The sequence below is a fragment of the Mastomys coucha genome, unplaced genomic scaffold (assembly GCF_008632895.1).
Source record: "Mastomys coucha isolate ucsf_1 unplaced genomic scaffold, UCSF_Mcou_1 pScaffold8, whole genome shotgun sequence".
NCBI lineage: Eukaryota > Metazoa > Chordata > Mammalia > Rodentia > Muridae > Mastomys > Mastomys coucha.
This window is the reverse complement of record NW_022196914.1, coordinates 34,976,565-34,995,513: the sequence shown is the minus strand read 5'-3', so window position 1 is coordinate 34,995,513 and position 18,949 is coordinate 34,976,565. Positions and strand designations below refer to the sequence as shown.

Here is an 18,949-nt window from a genome sequence, read left to right as displayed (position 1 = left end):
GATTTCAGTTACTATCCCAGAATCTTATCTCCTCCAGGAAAGTACAGATAACGGTGAATGTGTCCCACTTAGAGCAGCCTTCCAGGTGACCAACTCTCAAAGAAGAGCCTGGCACCAGGAGGAAGAATGCTATAGAGGAGCAAAAGAAACCATGATGCCAAGGTTCATGTTACCAGATCATACTTCCAACTGTTCCCAACACATTCTCTTGCCTTTGGAAGCACTTCTTTGCAGTCTACTCCTCTCCACAGCATTTCTCCTAAAAATATGACCATCTTGAATGCTGGCATCTATGACCAGCCATTAAATAACAACATGACCTCCTAAGACATTTGTGGCTCCATAGCTGGGAAATACACTGGGCATTTGCTCCTTTCTTTTTTTCTTTCCTTTTCCTTTCCCCTTTCCTTCCTTCCTTTTTAAAAGATTTATTTTATCTATATGAGTACACTGTCGCTGTCTTCAGACATATCAGAAGAGGGCATCTGATCTTATTACAGATGGTTGTAAGCCACCATGTGGTTCCTGGGAATTAAACTCAGGACCTCTGGAAGAGCAGTCAGTGCTCTTAACTGCTGAGCCATCTCTCCAGCCCCCATTTGCTCCTTACAATACAGAAACAAACCTATCTTTTGCATTGACCTCTGAGAAAGGTTTAGTGTATAACATCCGCAATATTTTCTATATTATCAGAGATTAAGAAAAATGTCACAGCCAAAGAAATTTATTTTAAAATAGAAACATACATACATTAAGCTTTAAACAATCAAATTTTAAACAAAAGGGAAAAAGAGCCATTTGATCCCAGAGTTGGTATAGAATGACTTGTGTGTGAAATCCACATAAGGAGCACTTGGACAAGCTGACATGGAAATCCATCATGCTCCCTACCCCTGTGTGCTCAGGTGTCTACTGGCTGCCATGGGACACTCATGCATTGAGAGCTACCCTTAGGTGATTGCCCATTGGCACCGTCACCAAGACCCAAGTTCATGTGGGGTGTATGGTTAAGTGCTATGGTTCCTTCCAAACACGAGAAGAGAGGGTGCTCAGGGATACTGAGAAATGCTCAGAGGGATTTGGCAACGCAGAAGATGTGGTATCTAGGAATTCTCCCAAAGCCCCAGGAATACTCATGGCCCAAGTGTGCTGTGCAGTGCCGCCTGGGAGCCTGGGCCGAGATGCTCAGTCTGGGTGGGGCTTCCGCTTGGGCTGCTCCTCATAAGACTCCCCAAATTCATTGACCCTGCTCTTATCCACAGGGTAAAGCCTGCAATGGTAGGGATGGATGACTATTAGCAAGGCAAGTCCTTATGTCCTCAAGAGAACACAGTTCCTCTGAAAACATCCCAGTTCCTCTGAAAACATCCCAGATGTTGGGCCACCTCAACATCTGCAACCTTCATAGGTCCTGGGGGTGCCTCCCATCTCTCATGTGTCCTATTCTGCAGGGTTAGGAAATGAGAGCTGGGCTAACCAGAGAAGGACAGCAGCCCTGCAGAGTGGGGTCTGGAGAGGCCTCCATGTGTAGAACTGTGAAAAGTTTCAGGCAGTTACAGAATCAGTAGTTCTAGATGCTTCCATAGCTTCAAGCGCTCTGCCTGCAGAGGCTATGCTCTTCAATCCTGAGACTTCCTTCCCACTCTAGCAAAACACCCTGCTTCTATGAGGACACTAAGGTGAGGAGGGATGCTGTGCCCACAAACAACCAGACTTCAGCTTTAAACAAGCCCACTATCACCAAAAGCCCTGGGGAACCACTTCAAGGACCCTGCTGGCTTGACATGGGACTCCTAAGAACAACCTTGCACCAGGTAGTCAGGGTTCCCCACAAGCTTACTTCTACCTTCAGGTGTGTGAGGGAACCAAGTATGCATATGAAAACCTAGGAACGAGACCTCATTCAGCATGTGGATGTGGTACTGTGTTATGACAACATCCTTCTCAGATACACAAGTACATGGACAAACAGTCCTAGCCCAAGAACATCTGCAGGCAGCGGAAGTAGCTTTGGGAAAACAGGCTCATCCTGCATAGGTTGGCCACAGCTTAGGAAGCTAGAGAAAAGAGTTGTCACCTTATAGAGATTCGGGGGTGGAGGTGGGGCAACCTCTACTGCCAACTATTGGAGGATGGGAGGTGAGGTGTCAACACTCCATAGAGAAGCCTTTTCCTCAACATAGATTTAAGCTCTGAGGTCAGAGGAGATGGATAGCCTGAACCTCTATCAGTTTTAAGGTTTGTTTTAGGAATTCCCCAAACCTGGCCTTACCCCAGACACAGCCCACAGGCTGAGGCTGATGGAAAGGCCAGATGCCAGCCCAGAGGGGAAAAGGGAGGATAGGTAAGCATTTGCATTTTAGTATGTATCCTAGAGGCTCTTCCTTGGATAAACTGGTAGCTTGGCTGAGCTGTTGGTCTGAGGCCCTGGTTGCTACTACCTACTGCTGCTAGGTACAGTCCAGGTCCAGGTGAGGGAACCACTGACCTTTATCTGCAGGGAATGCAGCCTAAGAGAAGACCAGCATCCCAACACTGCCTCATACTAGAGACCTGTGCTTGAGGACTATTTGCTGGACTCTCGAAACAACTGTGCAGGGAACAATTCTGCACTGTGTCATCACACGACACAGCTGGAACCTATTTTGGGCAACAGAGAAAAGCCACCACCTGCCAAGTCTGCCCAAAAAGACAGACAGGTGAAGGGCTGTACACTGAGGAGGTGCTGCATGGACACACTCACCACCGCTGGTAAAGATAGACCAGGAAGACCACATCATCTCTGAAACAGGCCAGCCGGTGGGATGTGGGCATGGTGATGATGAAGGCAAAGACATCATCAATGAAGGTGTTAAAAGCCTGCAATGGAAGATGGAGCAGCGAAACTACCACAGAGCTGGAGTCCTGTTTTATAACCCAAATCAGTGAGCTGCCCCTCAGCATATGGCGGGACCTAGAACTGTAATGTTCACAGCAAGGGAGTGCAGATCTAGTGCAGATATACCAGAGCAGCACCAGTGGGACAGCAGGTTCCCAGGCCCGTGTATATCAGGCCCACAAGGATCTGCAGCTTTCTGTGCGGGGAGAAAAGAAGTTAGCTGGGAAAGATGAACAGAGCAGCACTGGGGCTGGCTCCTTAGAGAACTGAAATTCCTTCTGACTAGCTCAGCCTCACCAACCCTTTATGAAGAGTTCTAGGCAGGGCTGGGAAGACACAGGGGTCTGGTTTCAAACACTCAATTACTGGGCCGAAACACATTTGCATTTTGACAATGTTGCCAAAAAAGGAACATGGCCTTTCACTCAAAATTCTCCCTTACTATGACTATGAGAACCTTCATCCTGCACAGTTTGTAGCTCTTCAGAGTTTGAAAAGATGGCTTAAGTTTTCAACCAAGTGGACAGGGCCAAAACTACTGTGTACATAGTCCGTGTACATAGGTGAGCTCATATAAATGTACCCCACAAAGAGTCTTCTAGCCACTCTTGGCAGAGACCTGTGGCTTACCTTGTAGGTAAAGGCCTTCCAAGGCAAGTGTGCCACTGACTTCATCTGAAACAAGGACAATGCCATAGGTCAGCCAGAGGCAACATAGACAAGATAGGGTATTGCCTTAGCAGAGACCCCTTGGCCTTACCTTGTAATTGACAAAAAGCTGGGGCAACATGAAGAGGAAGCCAAAGGCATAGACACCTATGGAAACAGAAAACATCCATGAAAAAGAACTCAACATACATTCTGCTAGGGCTATGCACACCAGGACACCCAGCTTCCAAAAGACCTCTGCTGGCCTTGTCACAGTGCAGCTTGCTTGCTATTAAACTCACCAAGAGCCAAGGACGTATCAGAAAAGCAGCACACTTATTACTGATTGCTGTTGACTTTTGTTCCCAGGATTAAGCAAGTGCTGGACACCAAGGTCATCAGAGGTGCATTCGGGAAGGTGCCAGGATTAAGTCTGGGACTCATCCCTGGACACATGGCCATCCAGAACTATCTGCTTATTGTGAGGCTGCCTGACCTTACTACTGCTCATCAGTACACCCCAAAGCATGAGAATACAACTCTGTGACACTTAGCCATGGGACACACCCAGTATATGGAGACCATGTGCTGTGAAGCACACACAGAACAGCAGGGCATCCACTAGCCTCCCAGCATGTCCACAGAAGGTAACTTAACATACTCTGGGGAAGTAAACAGACTATCCACTGGAGTATTTATTCAAGCTCAGGGACAGGCTTGTTTGGTGCTCAGGCACCACAGTGCTGGGCACTGTATGAGTTATAAAAGTAAGGGACTAGCTGGTCTTTAATCCTAGAAACCTGTCCCACAAGTGATGGAGAGGAACAGGAAAGCCAGCACCCACTGTATCACCAAGGAGACACATGTACTTACCATTCACAAAGCTGTTGATGAGCCAGGAGTACCAACTGAAATAGAAGTAAAGGAGTTGTGACCCTCAGAGAGGCTATGGGCATGCTGCTGAACGTTAAAATGAAAGAGAAGTACCCTCCTGAAAAACTATTTTAACACCCAGGGTAGCTGGGATGTCACGGCAGCCTGCAGACAGCCCTCTATGGAAGCTGACTCATGCGGGGAGACACCACTCCGAATAAACAGATTTCATTCTGTACATTCATTGTACTTCAGTGAGATATGATCCTATGTACAGCATTCAACCCTGGGATCCTACCTGGCTCATGCTGCTTACTTATCCTAATATCTTCCTGACCCCAGAAATACACTGCCCACATCTCTCCACTGGACACAGGGTCCCAAGACTTCTCCTAGCCCTTCTGACTCTTCTTGTCCAGCTGAAACCAATGAGCACAGCAGCAGCCTAGTGTTAGCTTTTTCCTCTTTCAAACTGTCCAATCTCTGTACTCAAAGGTCAGTGATGAAGTAGGGGAAAGCTTGCACTTCCCAGATTGAAGATATGAATTCCTCTGCCTACCATGTGGTCCCTATAGCCTTTGATTTCCTGAGACACATAAGGGCATGTCATGGTTCCTGTCCTTTTCACAACCCAGAGGAGATAAAGGCCTAGTACTGACTTTCAGAGCAACAGCAGAAGAGTCCTGAGTTCCTGGCAGCTAGGGTCAGGGGGTTGGGAGTGGGGGTGGGGTTTACCAGGTACAGATACCCTGTGTTCAGAAACCAAACCAGGCTTTCAGTAGAGAAGACTTGAGGGTGTGAACGCTGCAGTACCCACCTCTTATACTTGATATTCAGAAGTGAGTAGACAGCGCCCCCGACACAGAGAGGGTAGAGCAGATAAGACAAGTACTTCATGGCCTGCGAGGAAAGGCAGTTTCCAGTTAAATTTCCCAACCACCAACCACCTCAGCAGATGCATCATCTAACTTACGAGGAGAGCAAGCAAAAAAGGTGGGACCCCAATAATTTCGGGTAATAGTATAACTGTGTCTAATGGCCATGGAATTCTGCTAAGACCCCAAAGTGAGACCTTCAATGCACACCATGGACAGCAGTGACTGTGATGGATCAGATATGCTGCCTGCATCAATGTGGCAATTTCAGCCAGGAGAAACCAAGGAAGCCTGCAGTCATAGACCCAGGCTGCACCTGCACCACAGTCCCTGTATTTACTCTGGTTTGGTATTTGTTATCATCTCACTAAAATCTAAACTGCAAATATCTGAGCTTTGAACTGAAACACCAAAACCATCCTGCACAGAGACATCCTATTAAATCCAACATGTCCCCACTCCCTAGTAGCAGTGGAAAGCTACTAGAGTCTAGGTGCTAGAGTGCTTCCTGTGGCCTCTGTATGAATGCACAGAGAAGCCAGCTGGCTAGCAGAAATGATCTCTTAAGCACCAGGAACTGTCCAAGTAACAAACTGGGAATCTGTGTCCTGGGAGCATGTTTCTTCCCTAGGAAGAGGGGACATCCACATGTTCACTCTTGGGACTGCTATTCAGGCTGGTTCTATTGCATTCTCAGGACAGGTTCCCCCAAATTACAAGAACCCAATCAATACCTTATGGTGTCACAGGGTCCTCAATTGCTTACCTGAGCATCATACTTCTCAGTCTTCCTCTCAGATTCACTATGGGTGCCAAACTGTTGTAAGATTAATATAATGTCAGTTGACTCAGGAGACTATCACCACACAAAGCTGGCACTGGAACAATAAGCAGTGTAGGCCCACTGCACTACCCTCAGTGCCAATACTGGCTGTACCCAGCCTCTGGCCACTCCTGCCCCTGTTGTACCATCACAAAGGCCCAGAGTCAGCCCAGTCTTCTCATGAATCAGGTGAAGAAAGAATTAGCAACTGCTTTGTTAAAGATAAAGTGACCATTGGTACGTGGGTTCATTTCTGGGTCTTCAATTCGGTTCCATTGATCTACCTGCCTGTCACTGTGCCAATACAATGCAGTTTTTGATCATCAATAGGAGGAGAGGAGCTCGGTCCTGTGAAAGTTCTGTGCCCCAGTGTAGGGGAATGCCAGGGCCAATAAGTGGGAGAGGGTGGGGTGGCAGGCATGGGGAGGGGGGAGGCAACAGGGGTTTGTTTTTGTTGTTTTTGTTTGTTTCTTTGTTTTTTGGAGGGGAAACTGGGAATGGAGAAATTTACATGTAAATAAAGAAAATATCTAATTTAAAAAAAAAAAGAATTAGCAACTGATTAGAAAGCTGATGGGAGCTCTATTAGTGAAGTCCTACAAGCTAAGAACTACAAAGCCCACCTGTGTGAGGGTCCTCCCTGTCTCATGGGGACACTCTAGCATGCATGTGCCTGTGTGCTGGAAAGCTCTGTACCAGGCAGGAAAGACAGGATAAAGTATCTCCAGAAGGTTCAAGCACTAACTTGAGGGGACTACAAAATGATGGCCTGGCCAGTCTGCTCAGGAATAGTTGTATCTGGAGTAGTCACTAGAGGTCTCACCTGAAACACAGGTCTCAAGCCCCTCCAGGCTACTGTCATTTTCAATGCCTTCTTCACTTTCCAAAGCTGAAGGGAGACAAGGAAATGTACATTTAATTCTGAGATGCTGGATAAGGTAGACTGGCACCCTCACCCCTGGGCCCATTAGTCAATGATTCTCTTCCCTCCACCTCTCATGGCCATCTGTGGACTGGAAAGGCTCTGCACCACATACACTCATGGCTGTCCACTAGGTAGAATGTGCAGTCACTGGTAAAACACAAGGAAATCAGTACTTACACCTACTCTAAATCTAGGGAGTCTTCATCCTGGGCCCCAAGTCTTTCCCTAGTCTCACTAGGATCCAGGGCCTCCTCAATACCCTCACTGTAACCCTGTGCCAGCAGCATTTACTAAGGTCAGGTCTAGAACATTGCCTCCGAGATGGATTTTCATGCTGTCACTGTGCCAGGCACCTTCTCTTAACAAGCATTTACAAGGGCAGGTACTCAACAGAACCAACTCTGAGAACTAGACCTCTGGATCTGGCCTGCTTGGTGTCTTCCTTCCAGATTGGGCCCCTATGGCTCCCTTCTACAAGCATCTCACAGAAGCACAGGGTCACAAGGTGTCAAGTGGCATTGACTACCATGTGACTGTTCCATTCCAACTTCCAGGAGCTTCTTCAGTGTCACATCAACCTTCTGTTTCACTTAGAGCTTATCAAACTTGTTAATACAAGTCTAACATGATCTATTGTTCCAAGATGTACCCTTAGATACTTCCTTACCCAGCCTCTCTAAACCTGTTTCTCGAGGTGTGTAGGTCCTCAAATAGCCTGTTTCAGCACTCAGAGCAGCTGAGCAAGTGTTGAAGTTCACAGACCTCACAGAAAGCCCACCCCTGACCCAGCATGGTTTCCGGGACTCACCTCAATGGCAGCCCCAACCCCTGCAGGGATCAGCACCAGCAGGCTTGTCTGTTCATCGAGCAGGAAGAGGAAGATGACCACAGTGCTGAAGCAACGCCAGAGCACTTGGGATATGAACACACAAGGAGGTGAGGGCAAATTTTATCTACCCCTTGCACACACCTCCAACCACCCGTAAACCTATCTCCCCTCCCTCCCTTCCCATCTCCAGTCAGCCACAAAAAGCTCTGCTGGAGGTGTTGCTCAGCAGTAGAGCCTGTACCTAAGAGCGTACAGTTCTTGGGTTTTATGCCTAGCACCAGGGAAGACAAAAGGGATAGCAGACAACCCTGCATCTCATCAAAGCACTTTAATTACCAGAAGCCAGAGTGGAGCAGAGGGTAGAGGGCATGGTCTAAGCAGGTACCCGATCTGAGTGACAGTAGAGACATAATAAGCACAGATACTGGTTGGCTGCCCGGCCTGAGTGCTTCCATACTCTATATTCTCTTGTTTTGTACCATTCTGGGTTTGCTTCTTTTGTAAAGCTATGCTTTTGCTCACAGGATGGACTCTGTAGACATAGTAGGTCAGGACTACAGTTACCAGATTCAGCAGGAAGCTTCTCCACAGGTGCCTGAGAAGACACTGAACAGCTTCCCTGGAAGCCTTGGGTTTTACACTCACTGGGCCAGATCCTGCCAGTCAAATTCAGCTCTTGCTGAAGCAGCCTCTCAATTCTATCCCTTATACTTGCACCTATACTCACCTCAAAGCCTGCTATCATCATGACAACTCTACCTACTAGCCACTGCCCCTTCTTTTATAGAGCAAAACCATCATATTGGATCTTATTCAGTGAAATGATTCTGCGAAGTCAGGTCTCACTGATGAGCGTACTGCTCCAAGAACTGGTGATTTATTTTGAAAACTGACTCTAAAGCCAGCAGCCAGAGCCCTATCAAGCAGGAGGGAGCTGGCTGACAAAAGGTCTGGTGCTGTATTGGAATCTATGAATAACCAAACTGCCCAATAGGATCATGCACCTTGTGCCTCCATAGGCAGCCCAACTCCACACCCTCATATAGAAGGCTTGTGCCTTGTGGTCTATAGCCTCAGTGGGATTCGGAGACGCTCACTGACCACTGAGACTGCTGAGACAGGGCCTGGGGCTATGCTATCCAACTTAAGAAGCATCTCGCAGCCAAGCACAAATCTAGGACTGTTGAGGAGCAGGCAAGAGTTGCAAGCTTCACAGGGAGCCCCTGGGTGGGTAGACTGTTCCTGGGCCCTACCTGCTTTGGTAGACATTCCAATCATGCTCTTCTTTTTCTTCCAGAAACTGATGTCACTTTTAAATGCCAGGAAATCAAAAAGAAGCTGTAAAGAACAGACAGGACAGCAGCTTGCAGTCTAGTCACTTACAGCACTTTCACTGACTGAGCAGGCAGTCTACACGTATACTAGGCCCAAACCTTGGGTTTAACAAGACATGTTCACTGTCTATGGAACCCACCGATACACATTTCAAAGGCCAGAATTGTGGAATTTGGAGGGAGACATTTTTCAAACACACATCTTTGAGTCAAATTCCAGGGAGAGTGTATCTTGGGATGTGGTCAACCAGGCACCCCAACCTAGGTGTCACTCGTTACTTGTAACAGTCCAGTTTCTCACTGTGACTTCTTACGGTCACCTTTATAGACAGTGGCCTTTAAAGTTACATCTGCTTTGTAGAAACTAGGCCCAGAATGTCCACTATACCCCATGCCTCCCTACTATGCACCCTGACTGTATCCAGCACACTATCAGAGAGCTCTCTAGTTCCTCTGTGCACCACATACGAACATGACACACACAGGCAGGACTGCTCACTTTCCTAGCTGGGCAACACAGTTCTAGAGGTATTGGCACCTGGACAAGAAACAATAGGGGCCAGAGGCTGTGCAGAACCCAGGAACTAGGTCAACTGACCCCAACTATATGTGTCAGTGCCCAATGAACCACCCCAACGTCTGTCCCTATTCCCCGTGACAAGAACCCAGGGGACAGCTCACGTGAAAGGCTGCAACAAAGAAGGTCAATGCTAAGAGATATAAGTTGGTGTCTACGAAAATTCCCTTCAATTCATCTGCATCTTTTTCTGAAAACCCTGAAAGGAAAACATAATTTAAGAAGAGCCATTTTAGTCTTATCTAATATCACAAATATTCTTCCGACTGTAGAAAACGTACATCTTGTCTGGAGTAAAAGTCTACAGAAATTGTAGCATACTGTGCTCTGAATAAAGTCAATTTCAGTTAACTCCTACAGTCACATTCAAAGGGATAGAGGAACCAAAGCACTGCAAGCTTCTTGACCACAGGCCAAAGGTGACCCCACAAATGACCCCGAGCAGCGAGTACAGCAGTGTGGGAACAGGCAGCCATGGCATGGCTTGGCTTCACCAAACACCCCATTCCACCCTGGCCTAGGGCCCTGGGTCCACCCACCGAACTGCTGTAGGGAGTACACGGCATCCTGCATGTGGATCCAGAAGCGCAGCCGCCCCAATGAGATCTTGTCGTAGGACACAGTGAGTGGCAGCTCAGTGGTAGATCGGTTTATCACCTGCCACCAAGAAATCCATAGGTGAGGGAGAGCTATCAAACATGGCCAGGACTCAGTGCAACACCCTGCAGCCATGCACCAGATCCCAATAGACACTGATACCCTGACAGGTCCCTGCATAACCTTGTGCAGCTCCATGCCAGCCCCAGTGGGCCTTGCTGGGTTCAAGGTCTGATGCAATGTCATTCTTCTTCCTAGGCTCTTTCCTGTTCAGACTGAGCCTTTTCCACAGGATGGGAGCTGTCTGCCAGCTACTATCTCCAATCTGAACCACCCACTGACATTTCTGGGCACTCATCTTTTCACCAGCTACATTCCAATGTATTACTTCTAATGATGAGCTCATTGTTTTAAGTAGCATCTAAGTAGTTCCATGCGTCTCCAGCATTTTTCAAGCTGCACAAGCCCTGAAAAAATAGGCTCATAACTAGCACTGGCAGGAAACTGGTCAGCTTACTAGCTGAGCTAAGGGAAGGTAAGAATGCTTGGCTGAGGTGCCATGCCCTGTCCTAGAAGAGTGGGAGACTGAACACAAAAAGGGCATGCCTAAATGCTCTCTCTCATGAAGAGACAGCACTTCAATTTCCACCCTGTAGCAGGTGAAATGTGGTCATGTTGATGGTGCAGGACATGTCATAAGTGGACACATATCATCCATCTAATCTTCCTGCCCCAACCGCATGCCACAAACACCACTGGTGTTAAAGGCATGATGGTCACTCACAATGGAGCTAGCAACCTGAAATGTGTCATGGTTAAGCAGCCACCAGGCTTAGGACTTGGTAGCTAGGTGCTGGGACTCTTCACAACACAGAAGCCTGCTTTACTGTAGGCAGCAGAGGCTCTGAACAACCCTAAATGGCCAGACTTGTCCCAGGGATGACATTGTAAGATCCCATCAGACAGCTTGTTGGCTGGACCACTTTAGCAGACTAGGCTGTCCCCTAAAGACAATATTCTGACAAATGGCTCACACGAGACAAAGCAAAAGATAAAAAAAAGGCACCAAAGCAAAGCTAGTTGCCTACTCGCTCACTCCTATGTCTAAGTAGGGTTTGCCAAAGGTACTATAGTGTGTAAGGATCCAACGAGAAGGACCACTAGAACACACAATCTGCAGACATTGGTCTACAGCCTCTGCCTCTATCTACATGTAGATTCCTAGGCACAAAAATATAGTCACTGGACACGATTTCCCAATTGCTTACAAAAAGTCAGTACTATTAGGTCTTGCAGTATGTTTAGAGTCCCAGGTTTACAAAGTACAGCTTGTACATTTCACAGAACCCAGTGTCGTGAACTTTAAACAAGGAGAAACCAAGTCAGAGAAGGGGGGAAGAAGTCAGTCAGACCTCCTTACTACAGACTGCCCTGTCCCTTACCCACAGGTCATCCAGGTGCAGGTGACACCCGAGGAAAGTAGAGGACCCTGTATTAGGGACTGTGAGGCTTGTGATACTGGGCCACAGCCAGAATAAGCCCAGGCAGGCTCTGAGGGGAATCCTATGGTAAGCTCCTTGTTCTCTAAGCCTTGATTCTGTTCAAGAAAAGATCTAGGCTGCCTGTTAGGGAACACTAACAAATGACAGTGGGAGAGGCACACAGGTACTCACTTATAATCTTTGCTCATTTGTGACCCCAGTCAGAGCTCTCCTTTCCTATCCCAACTTATTTCCACTGTGAAGAACACAGCTCCTGGCAGGAACTATTACAACAAACATGAGATATTTAACATGGTACTTGATGTGGTGTTAACCACTGTTATTCTTGTTATAATGCAAAGCCAAAATTCAGCCACATTTCTGCTACTCTCAAAACACCCTTGTTCTCTTTGGAAAAATGTAATTTTTATTGGCTATAACAAGAACATCAGGGTAGCCATTTCATATCCACAGGATACTGGCATTGCTCATGGCTATACTATGAGTTGTGACTTCCTCCCAGGCTTGGTTCAGATATGAATCTCTGGTCCCACAGCAGGACTATCCCTAAGGACAAGAAGTTGTGCAAGAAACTATGAAGCATCACAAGCCTCACATACCAGGAGCAGGCATGCAGGCCTTTCTGGTGGAGCTCTGTGGGACTACCACCCAAGATCCTGATGAATACTCTAAGAATCTATTACCAGAAGGAGACCCCACAAGCAGCTACCACAAGAACTAGAACCCAACCAGGTACTGAGACCTCTATGTGGGCTCAACATGTGCTAAGAGGCATCCCTCCACTCTGAATCCAGAGCAAGGCACCGAGAGCACGGCTCACCATCAGGTCTTTCACCCGGTTGCTCAGCTGGTCAATGAACAGGATGGGGAGGTAGTGCACTGTCTTCCCAAGCTGAATCCTGGGGGTTTGAAGCACAAGAACCTACAATCAGTGTCAGACTTATCCGCTTGGGTCACTAAATACATTGAGAAACTAGGAGTATCTCACCCAGCATCACTGTTGGCTGCACCTTTGCTACTGGTATCTTAGAACTTTCCAAACAGAAGCAAGAGATGGTAGCATCCCATGGCAACAGTTATAGCCACAATAGGAAGACCCACACACCTCCCTCTAAGTGAATGGTATAGGGCACTAGCTACAACACAGGGTAGCCTGGAGGGAAGCTACTCATATACTGTAGCAGGCTACTTGAGAGGAAGGCTGGAGACAAGGTCAGGGCTGGCCCTTTCTGTACCAAATGCTTAAAAATTGGAGCATGCACACAAATCAGAATTTATATAAAAAAAATTTAGGGTTGAGGTTTTAGCTCAGTGGTAGAGGAGTTCTTGTTTAACAGGTTCAATGTCCTGTATGAAATCTTTGACAATGCCAGAGAAATTATCTGTTGTGATTAGAAGTGACTCTCAGCTAGCCACTCTCAGAAGCCACATGATACCATGAGGGCATACTGATGGATCTCAGCACTGGGCTTCCTGAACACCATCACAAGTACACGTAACTAAGGATGGCAAGCAATATTTAGGTTACACAACCTAGAGATGAAATCTTTAAGTGAATCTAGTTACAAAATCCCACATTTCATGGCCTAGGTAGCATGAGGACAGGGCAAAGCCAAAGAGTGCACAGTAGTCACAGCTAACTTATGCTTTCTGTTTCCGTGCAGCTGGGACACTTTCTTAGATTAAAGAGCACGATATGCCAGATGGAATTTCACTTTCTCTTAATCTTGTCAGCCACCTTGATCATCATAACCTCCAGATGATTAAGCAAAGAGCTGGATGGGTTCTGTGGCAGGGCAGCTCACAACACAACACTGGCAGGGTCCAGAACTCAGGTACGGCATACTCTATTTGGGCTCACCAAACTGATGTCTGCTCTGCCATCAGTTCTAAGAGTAGCGTCCCTCCCTGGGTTCCATTACAGACTTACATCTTCATGTACCGATGCACATCTGCAGGCAGGGAGGAACCATCAAAGACAAAGTCATCCACCATCACATTCAGGGTCAGCCTTGGTCGCCAGTGAGAGATGGGTTCATCTAGGGCATTCGATGGCTTCTTCTCTGCTTCTATTTGCTGCTATGAGATAGAAATTGGGGCGATATTACCTGAGACCAGCCTGTGGCAACAGGGTGGTCTTGGCCTCCATCTGGGAAGCCACTGGCTCCCTAGACTGGCAAAAGTGGGAAAGGCCTACTTGGCTGTTCTAGCGACCTTCGGCTATCAGTCTCAGAGCACATTTTCCTTCCTCCCACCTGGTTCTATGAGACCACGAGGAAGCAGTACTGAGGAATCAGGGACTGGGGATCTAACAGGTGGCCTGTATTCCTGTCGGCTGGGGAAAGACTACCAAGAGCAGGTGAAGTGAGTACAGTGCAGTCTTGGAAAGAGATGCATAGGATTAGGCATCTGTTTTAGATAAAACTAGACCCAGGGAGAAAACTCTGGGCAAATCAAACCCAGACGACGTGGCTAGGAAGCAGCACTACCTTATTTCCTCCCGAACAAAAACTCACACACAGCACTTCATGTCCCTAGCAATAATGGCCACAGCCTGCGTTTAATAGATCCAGAAGCTCCATACCCGTCACAAACAAGATACCAGTCTTCTCCCATCATGAAGCCCTCTCCACCTGCCCCTAAGGAGACAGTGGAGGACCACAAACAAGAAGAGGATTTTAAAATACGTTCCTACCCCTAGACTATGGCTGCTTCCTGCTAAGCTGCCATCGTTCTTATTTTGTAACTTGTCTTAGCTTTACTCAATACGGACCCAGACAGTGAAGCTCTGTTCTCTGCCATGGGCCCATGACCCAACAGTCTTGGTCTATAATTCAGACTGCTCTGGAACCTATGGCAACCTTCCTGTCTCAGCCTCAAGCACTAGGGTATCAGGAATGAGCCAACTTACTTGGGTGAACAACCACTTTTGTGAGTAAAGTTTCCTTTGCATATAGTTTTCTACAGGTGAACAAATATAAATAGTATCCATACCCTTCCTATAATTTTGAATTACAAGCATAAATGCCCAGGCATGCAGTCCTACATTGTGTATGTACATGCATGTGCCTTTGTATACATGATGACTCTCACCTGATAGTACAGGTGAACTCTGAAGAGTAACTGCCCTTCTAAGAAGGCAGACACACTCACGCAAAGATGCAGAAGGCCCTGAGCCAGGAATGCTAGAGTGCTATGAATCACTGCTCATCACTACCCTGATGTACTGTGTCTACAAATACATGGGATATAATTCAAATAAAGATAATTCAAATTCCTTTAAGCTGCCATTATAGACATGCACACAAACTCTGAACAAGAGACACAAGACGGCTACAGTGATCAGTTAAGACCCTTATCTGAGCCGGGTGGTGGTGGCGCAAGCCTTTAATCTCAGCACTTGGGAGGCAGAGGCAGGCAGATTTCTGAGTTCGAGGACAGCCTGGTCTACAGAGTGAGTTCCAGGACAGCCAGGGCTATACAGAGAAACCCTGCCTCAAAAAAACAAACAAAACAAACAAACAAACAAACGAACAAAGACCCTTACCTGTGTAGCAGACTCCCCAGTGAGCAAGTTAATTTCTTCTGGTTTGGGGACCATGTAGGTAGTCAGAGTACTGACCACATGTACCTGTTTCCCATCTTGCCAGGGTAGAATCCCAGCATGATGTAGGAAAATATATGCATACAGCGTCCCATTGTTTCTTGTTTTCTTTGGTACAGAAACATTAACTGTCCTAAAATAGAAGAGTCATTTTAAACATGCATATGTTAGGTTCCATGTTTATTATGTAGCTTAGACAGTCCTCAAACTCAAATTCTTGCTGTCCCAGCTTCCAGCTGGGATTAAAGGTGTGCATCACCATCCTGTCTTACATTGTTTATACACACGTCAGCTAATCATCTCTTTAGATTTACACAATCTAATTTTAGTTCAGAACTGCTAAAAATGAAACCCACCTGCCTTGTGACTGTACTAATGTCAGAACACTACTGTGTCCCAAGCACTATGAAAGTTATAGCACTCCCCACCTCCGTTAGAGCCTCAGAAGGGACGACTTGCTTTAAAAGGCACCGTGGGAACTGCTACAGAAGCACACGGGGTGTGGGCTCCTCTAAAGCTTCTAAAAGGAGGTGTCTCCGGCAGGGAACTGAGACATTCTGAATACACAGGTGCTGACTCTGCACACTGCTCCACTGTGTTGTTTCTGGCAGGTGCAAACAGAAGTGGAGCTCAGGACCGGCTATTCCAGGACCACTCATGCTTCAACTTCTTCCAGGCTCCAAAATGAAATGTTTCACTATCTGTCCTGGCACAGGTCGATGAACAGGAGGCAGGATTTACCCCTATAAAACTAGTGAATGGCATCAGGACGTCTAACCTCCATTTCAAGAGGATGTACACCAGAAGTTAAAAACTACCCTAGGGCCAGGCTAATAGGCATGGACAATGATGCATTGGTGGGAGCTGAAGATTGGTTGGCTAGTGATCTTGATACCTGTTGGGCAGTACAGGACCTTAATTTGATGAGCAATTTTACAAATTTTATTTGAACTTTTACAAGTTAAAATCATACGTCAAATGCTAAACCATGTTAACTCTCAAAAGTTACTGTACATAGTTGAGCATTGAGATTTATATTCTAATGCCAAAGATCACTTCCTTATAAGTAACAAGTGAACTACTCCTATTAGGTAGATCAATGTATCATTCCTTGGGAGACTACATGAGCTGTATGTAATAAACCACACTGCCCTCAGACAGCAGTAAAAGCTACTTTCTAAGTGACAAACTCGGCACCTGTTAGTTTCAGCTTGTTTACACAGACCCTAGACAGGAGTGCTTCTATAGGATGGTCCTCACTCTACACACAACTCTATCCAAGACATCCTGGAACCCATCTTTGGCAATCTGTCCCACATCCACACCTTTCAAATTTGGACTCCACATCAAAGTCTTCCACGTTCAAGACCAGGTCCACATTGTTCTCTGCACCAAGGCTGGACCGTGTGGTGGTGTAAACACTCAGCTGGAAAGAGTGAGCAAGAATGAATAGCCAAAAGGTCCTGATAGAAAACAGGTAACTATTGTGAGAGGGTAGCAATCTGAGGGCTACCTTTCAGAGGGTGAGCTTGGGCAAGATGGCCTTGTGTGACACAGCTGTGAACAAAGAACCTAACTGTAGAGCTGACCTGTCCGGAATTCCCACTAGAACCAGGAAGTGACACAGGTGATGAGAGGGCAGAGCTAGCAGCCTGACTTGCATATGGCTGGAGATCTCCTGGTAACTTCCACTGGGGTCCCGTTAGGAAATACGTCTAGGGCAACTCGATCACAGTTATAATCGGGGCAGAGCAGGGTACGAAGGGGTAACATGAGAGCAGCAGAGAACAGAGAAGCCCCAACTCCAGCTCTCACTGCCACCTAACCAGAACATTGGACAGTGACATCAGTGATAAGGGGAAACGGTGGTAGCCCACAACCCGTCTCTGACCAGTGCCAGTACGTGTGGTAGCACCCGGCCGGGAGGCGCCTTCTTAGGGCTCCCCGACGCTCACCTGCAGTTTGGGCCGCAGGGCCAGATAGGGCTGGATGCAGTTGGAGTCACCCGAGCACGGACGGGTATAGACGATACCGTACATGACCCAGCAGGTATGCACCACGTACACCACGAACACGCCCACCACCAAGCTGGTGAAAGAGCTGCGGCCGCTCCACATGGCGCCGCAACCTGCGGGCCGAGCGCCGCCGCCCGCCGCTCACGGGAGAGCCGCCGCGCGCCGCCGCCGCCGCCGCGGGGAAACCAACGCGCCTCGCGCGGGCCGCCGGCCGCCCCGCATGCTCCCGATACCCACACCCGGCGCCGGGGGATTCGCCGGATTTGCCGGCCGCCGCTTCCGGGGACCGAGCCGCCGGCGGAAGTGGGCGCGCGCGGCCCTCTGGGAGCCAGACGCTCCGCCACGCACTCGCGACCTCACGACGACCGCACGACCGGCGCGCCTGCGTGACGTCAGTTCTTGCGCCGTACTCCCGGCATGCCTCTGGGAGCCCAGGTGAGCCACCGACCTTGGTGGCACCCGGTTCTTGGAAAGAGTTTTCTGTGCGTTGCTGTTCTTATTCTGGGCCCTCTGCAGTCTTACTGCAGGTTGATGCCGGCTTCTTAGGATGATGGTGGAGACCATAGTGCTGGCTCTTCAAAGTCTAGGGTAGAGTCCAAAAGTGAGGAAAACACGGAGGAGACTCAGGAAACTCAAATACCAATTTCTCGGATGTGAGGTTACTGTGTTGATTACATGCAGTTCAAGATGGCCAGAAAAGGTCAAAAAGACTTTTTACAGGTCAGTTGCCCCTTTTGTCAGAAAAATGAGTTCCTTTGGGGTAATGTAAATGTTGGTCCTGGCTAACTAACATAGGCAGAGGTAGGTTATGTCTCAAGGAGACCTTTTCCCGGACTTACACACCCATTACCCTCTCAGATAAAACCATCTGGGCTCATTAAATTTATTCATTTTACATCCTGACGTCAGCCCCTACACTCCTCTTATTCCCCCACCCCCCTCCCCCGGCTTCTTATCTGAGAAGTGGGGAGGCCACTCAGATACAACAACCTGGGTCCATTTGTTGGGGAACTTGAATGAAGATCAAGCTGCACATCTGCTACATATGTGTTGTGTTGTGGTGTGTAGGTCCAGCCCATGTATGCCCATGGTTGGCGGTTCAGTCTTTGGGAGCCCCCAAAGGGCCCAGTCCCCTCCAGGTCCCTCAATTCTTGCTCCAACTCTTCCACAAGACTTCCCAAACTCTGTCTAATGTTTGTGGGTCTCTGTACCTGTTTTGGTTGGCTACTGGGTAGAGCCTCTTTTGTTGTTGTTGTTTTTTGAGACATGGTTTCTCTGTGTAGCCTTGGCTGTCCTGGAACTCACTCTGTAGACCAGGCTGGCCTAGAACTCAGAAATCCACCTGCCTCTACCTCCCAAGTGCTGGGATTAAAGGCATGTGCCACCACTGCCCTGCGTGGGTAGAGCCTCTTAAGAGGACACCTCTTAAGAGGATAGTTATGCTAGGCTTCTGTCTGCAAGCATAACAG

General features: G+C 47.8%; 1 protein-coding gene across 2 annotated transcripts; it reads right to left on the bottom strand.

The window, feature by feature from the left end:
* Nucleotides 1-708: 708 nt before the first annotated feature.
* On the bottom strand, nucleotides 709-17,809 carry Clptm1l (CLPTM1 like). 2 transcript variants are annotated; one of them, XM_031359959.1, is made up of 17 exons: nucleotides 17,421-17,809; nucleotides 16,791-16,891; nucleotides 15,409-15,598; nucleotides 13,792-13,940; nucleotides 12,682-12,760; nucleotides 10,302-10,419; nucleotides 9,867-9,961; nucleotides 9,105-9,189; nucleotides 7,831-7,934; nucleotides 6,921-6,986; nucleotides 6,041-6,091; nucleotides 5,217-5,299; nucleotides 4,400-4,434; nucleotides 3,639-3,694; nucleotides 3,509-3,553; nucleotides 2,744-2,859; nucleotides 709-1,270 (listed from the first exon to the last, which is right to left on the bottom strand). In XM_031359959.1, the coding sequence occupies exons 1-17, from the start codon at nucleotides 17,580-17,582 to the stop codon at nucleotides 1,186-1,188; spliced, it is 1,620 nt and encodes a 539-aa protein (XP_031215819.1). In that variant the 5' UTR covers nucleotides 17,583-17,809; the 3' UTR covers nucleotides 709-1,185. The 2 variants fall into 2 exon arrangements, with proteins under 2 accessions (XP_031215819.1, XP_031215820.1); XM_031359960.1 differs by having other exon boundaries at nucleotides 13,792-13,937; nucleotides 17,421-17,637.
* Nucleotides 17,810-18,949: the final 1,140 nt, after the last annotated feature.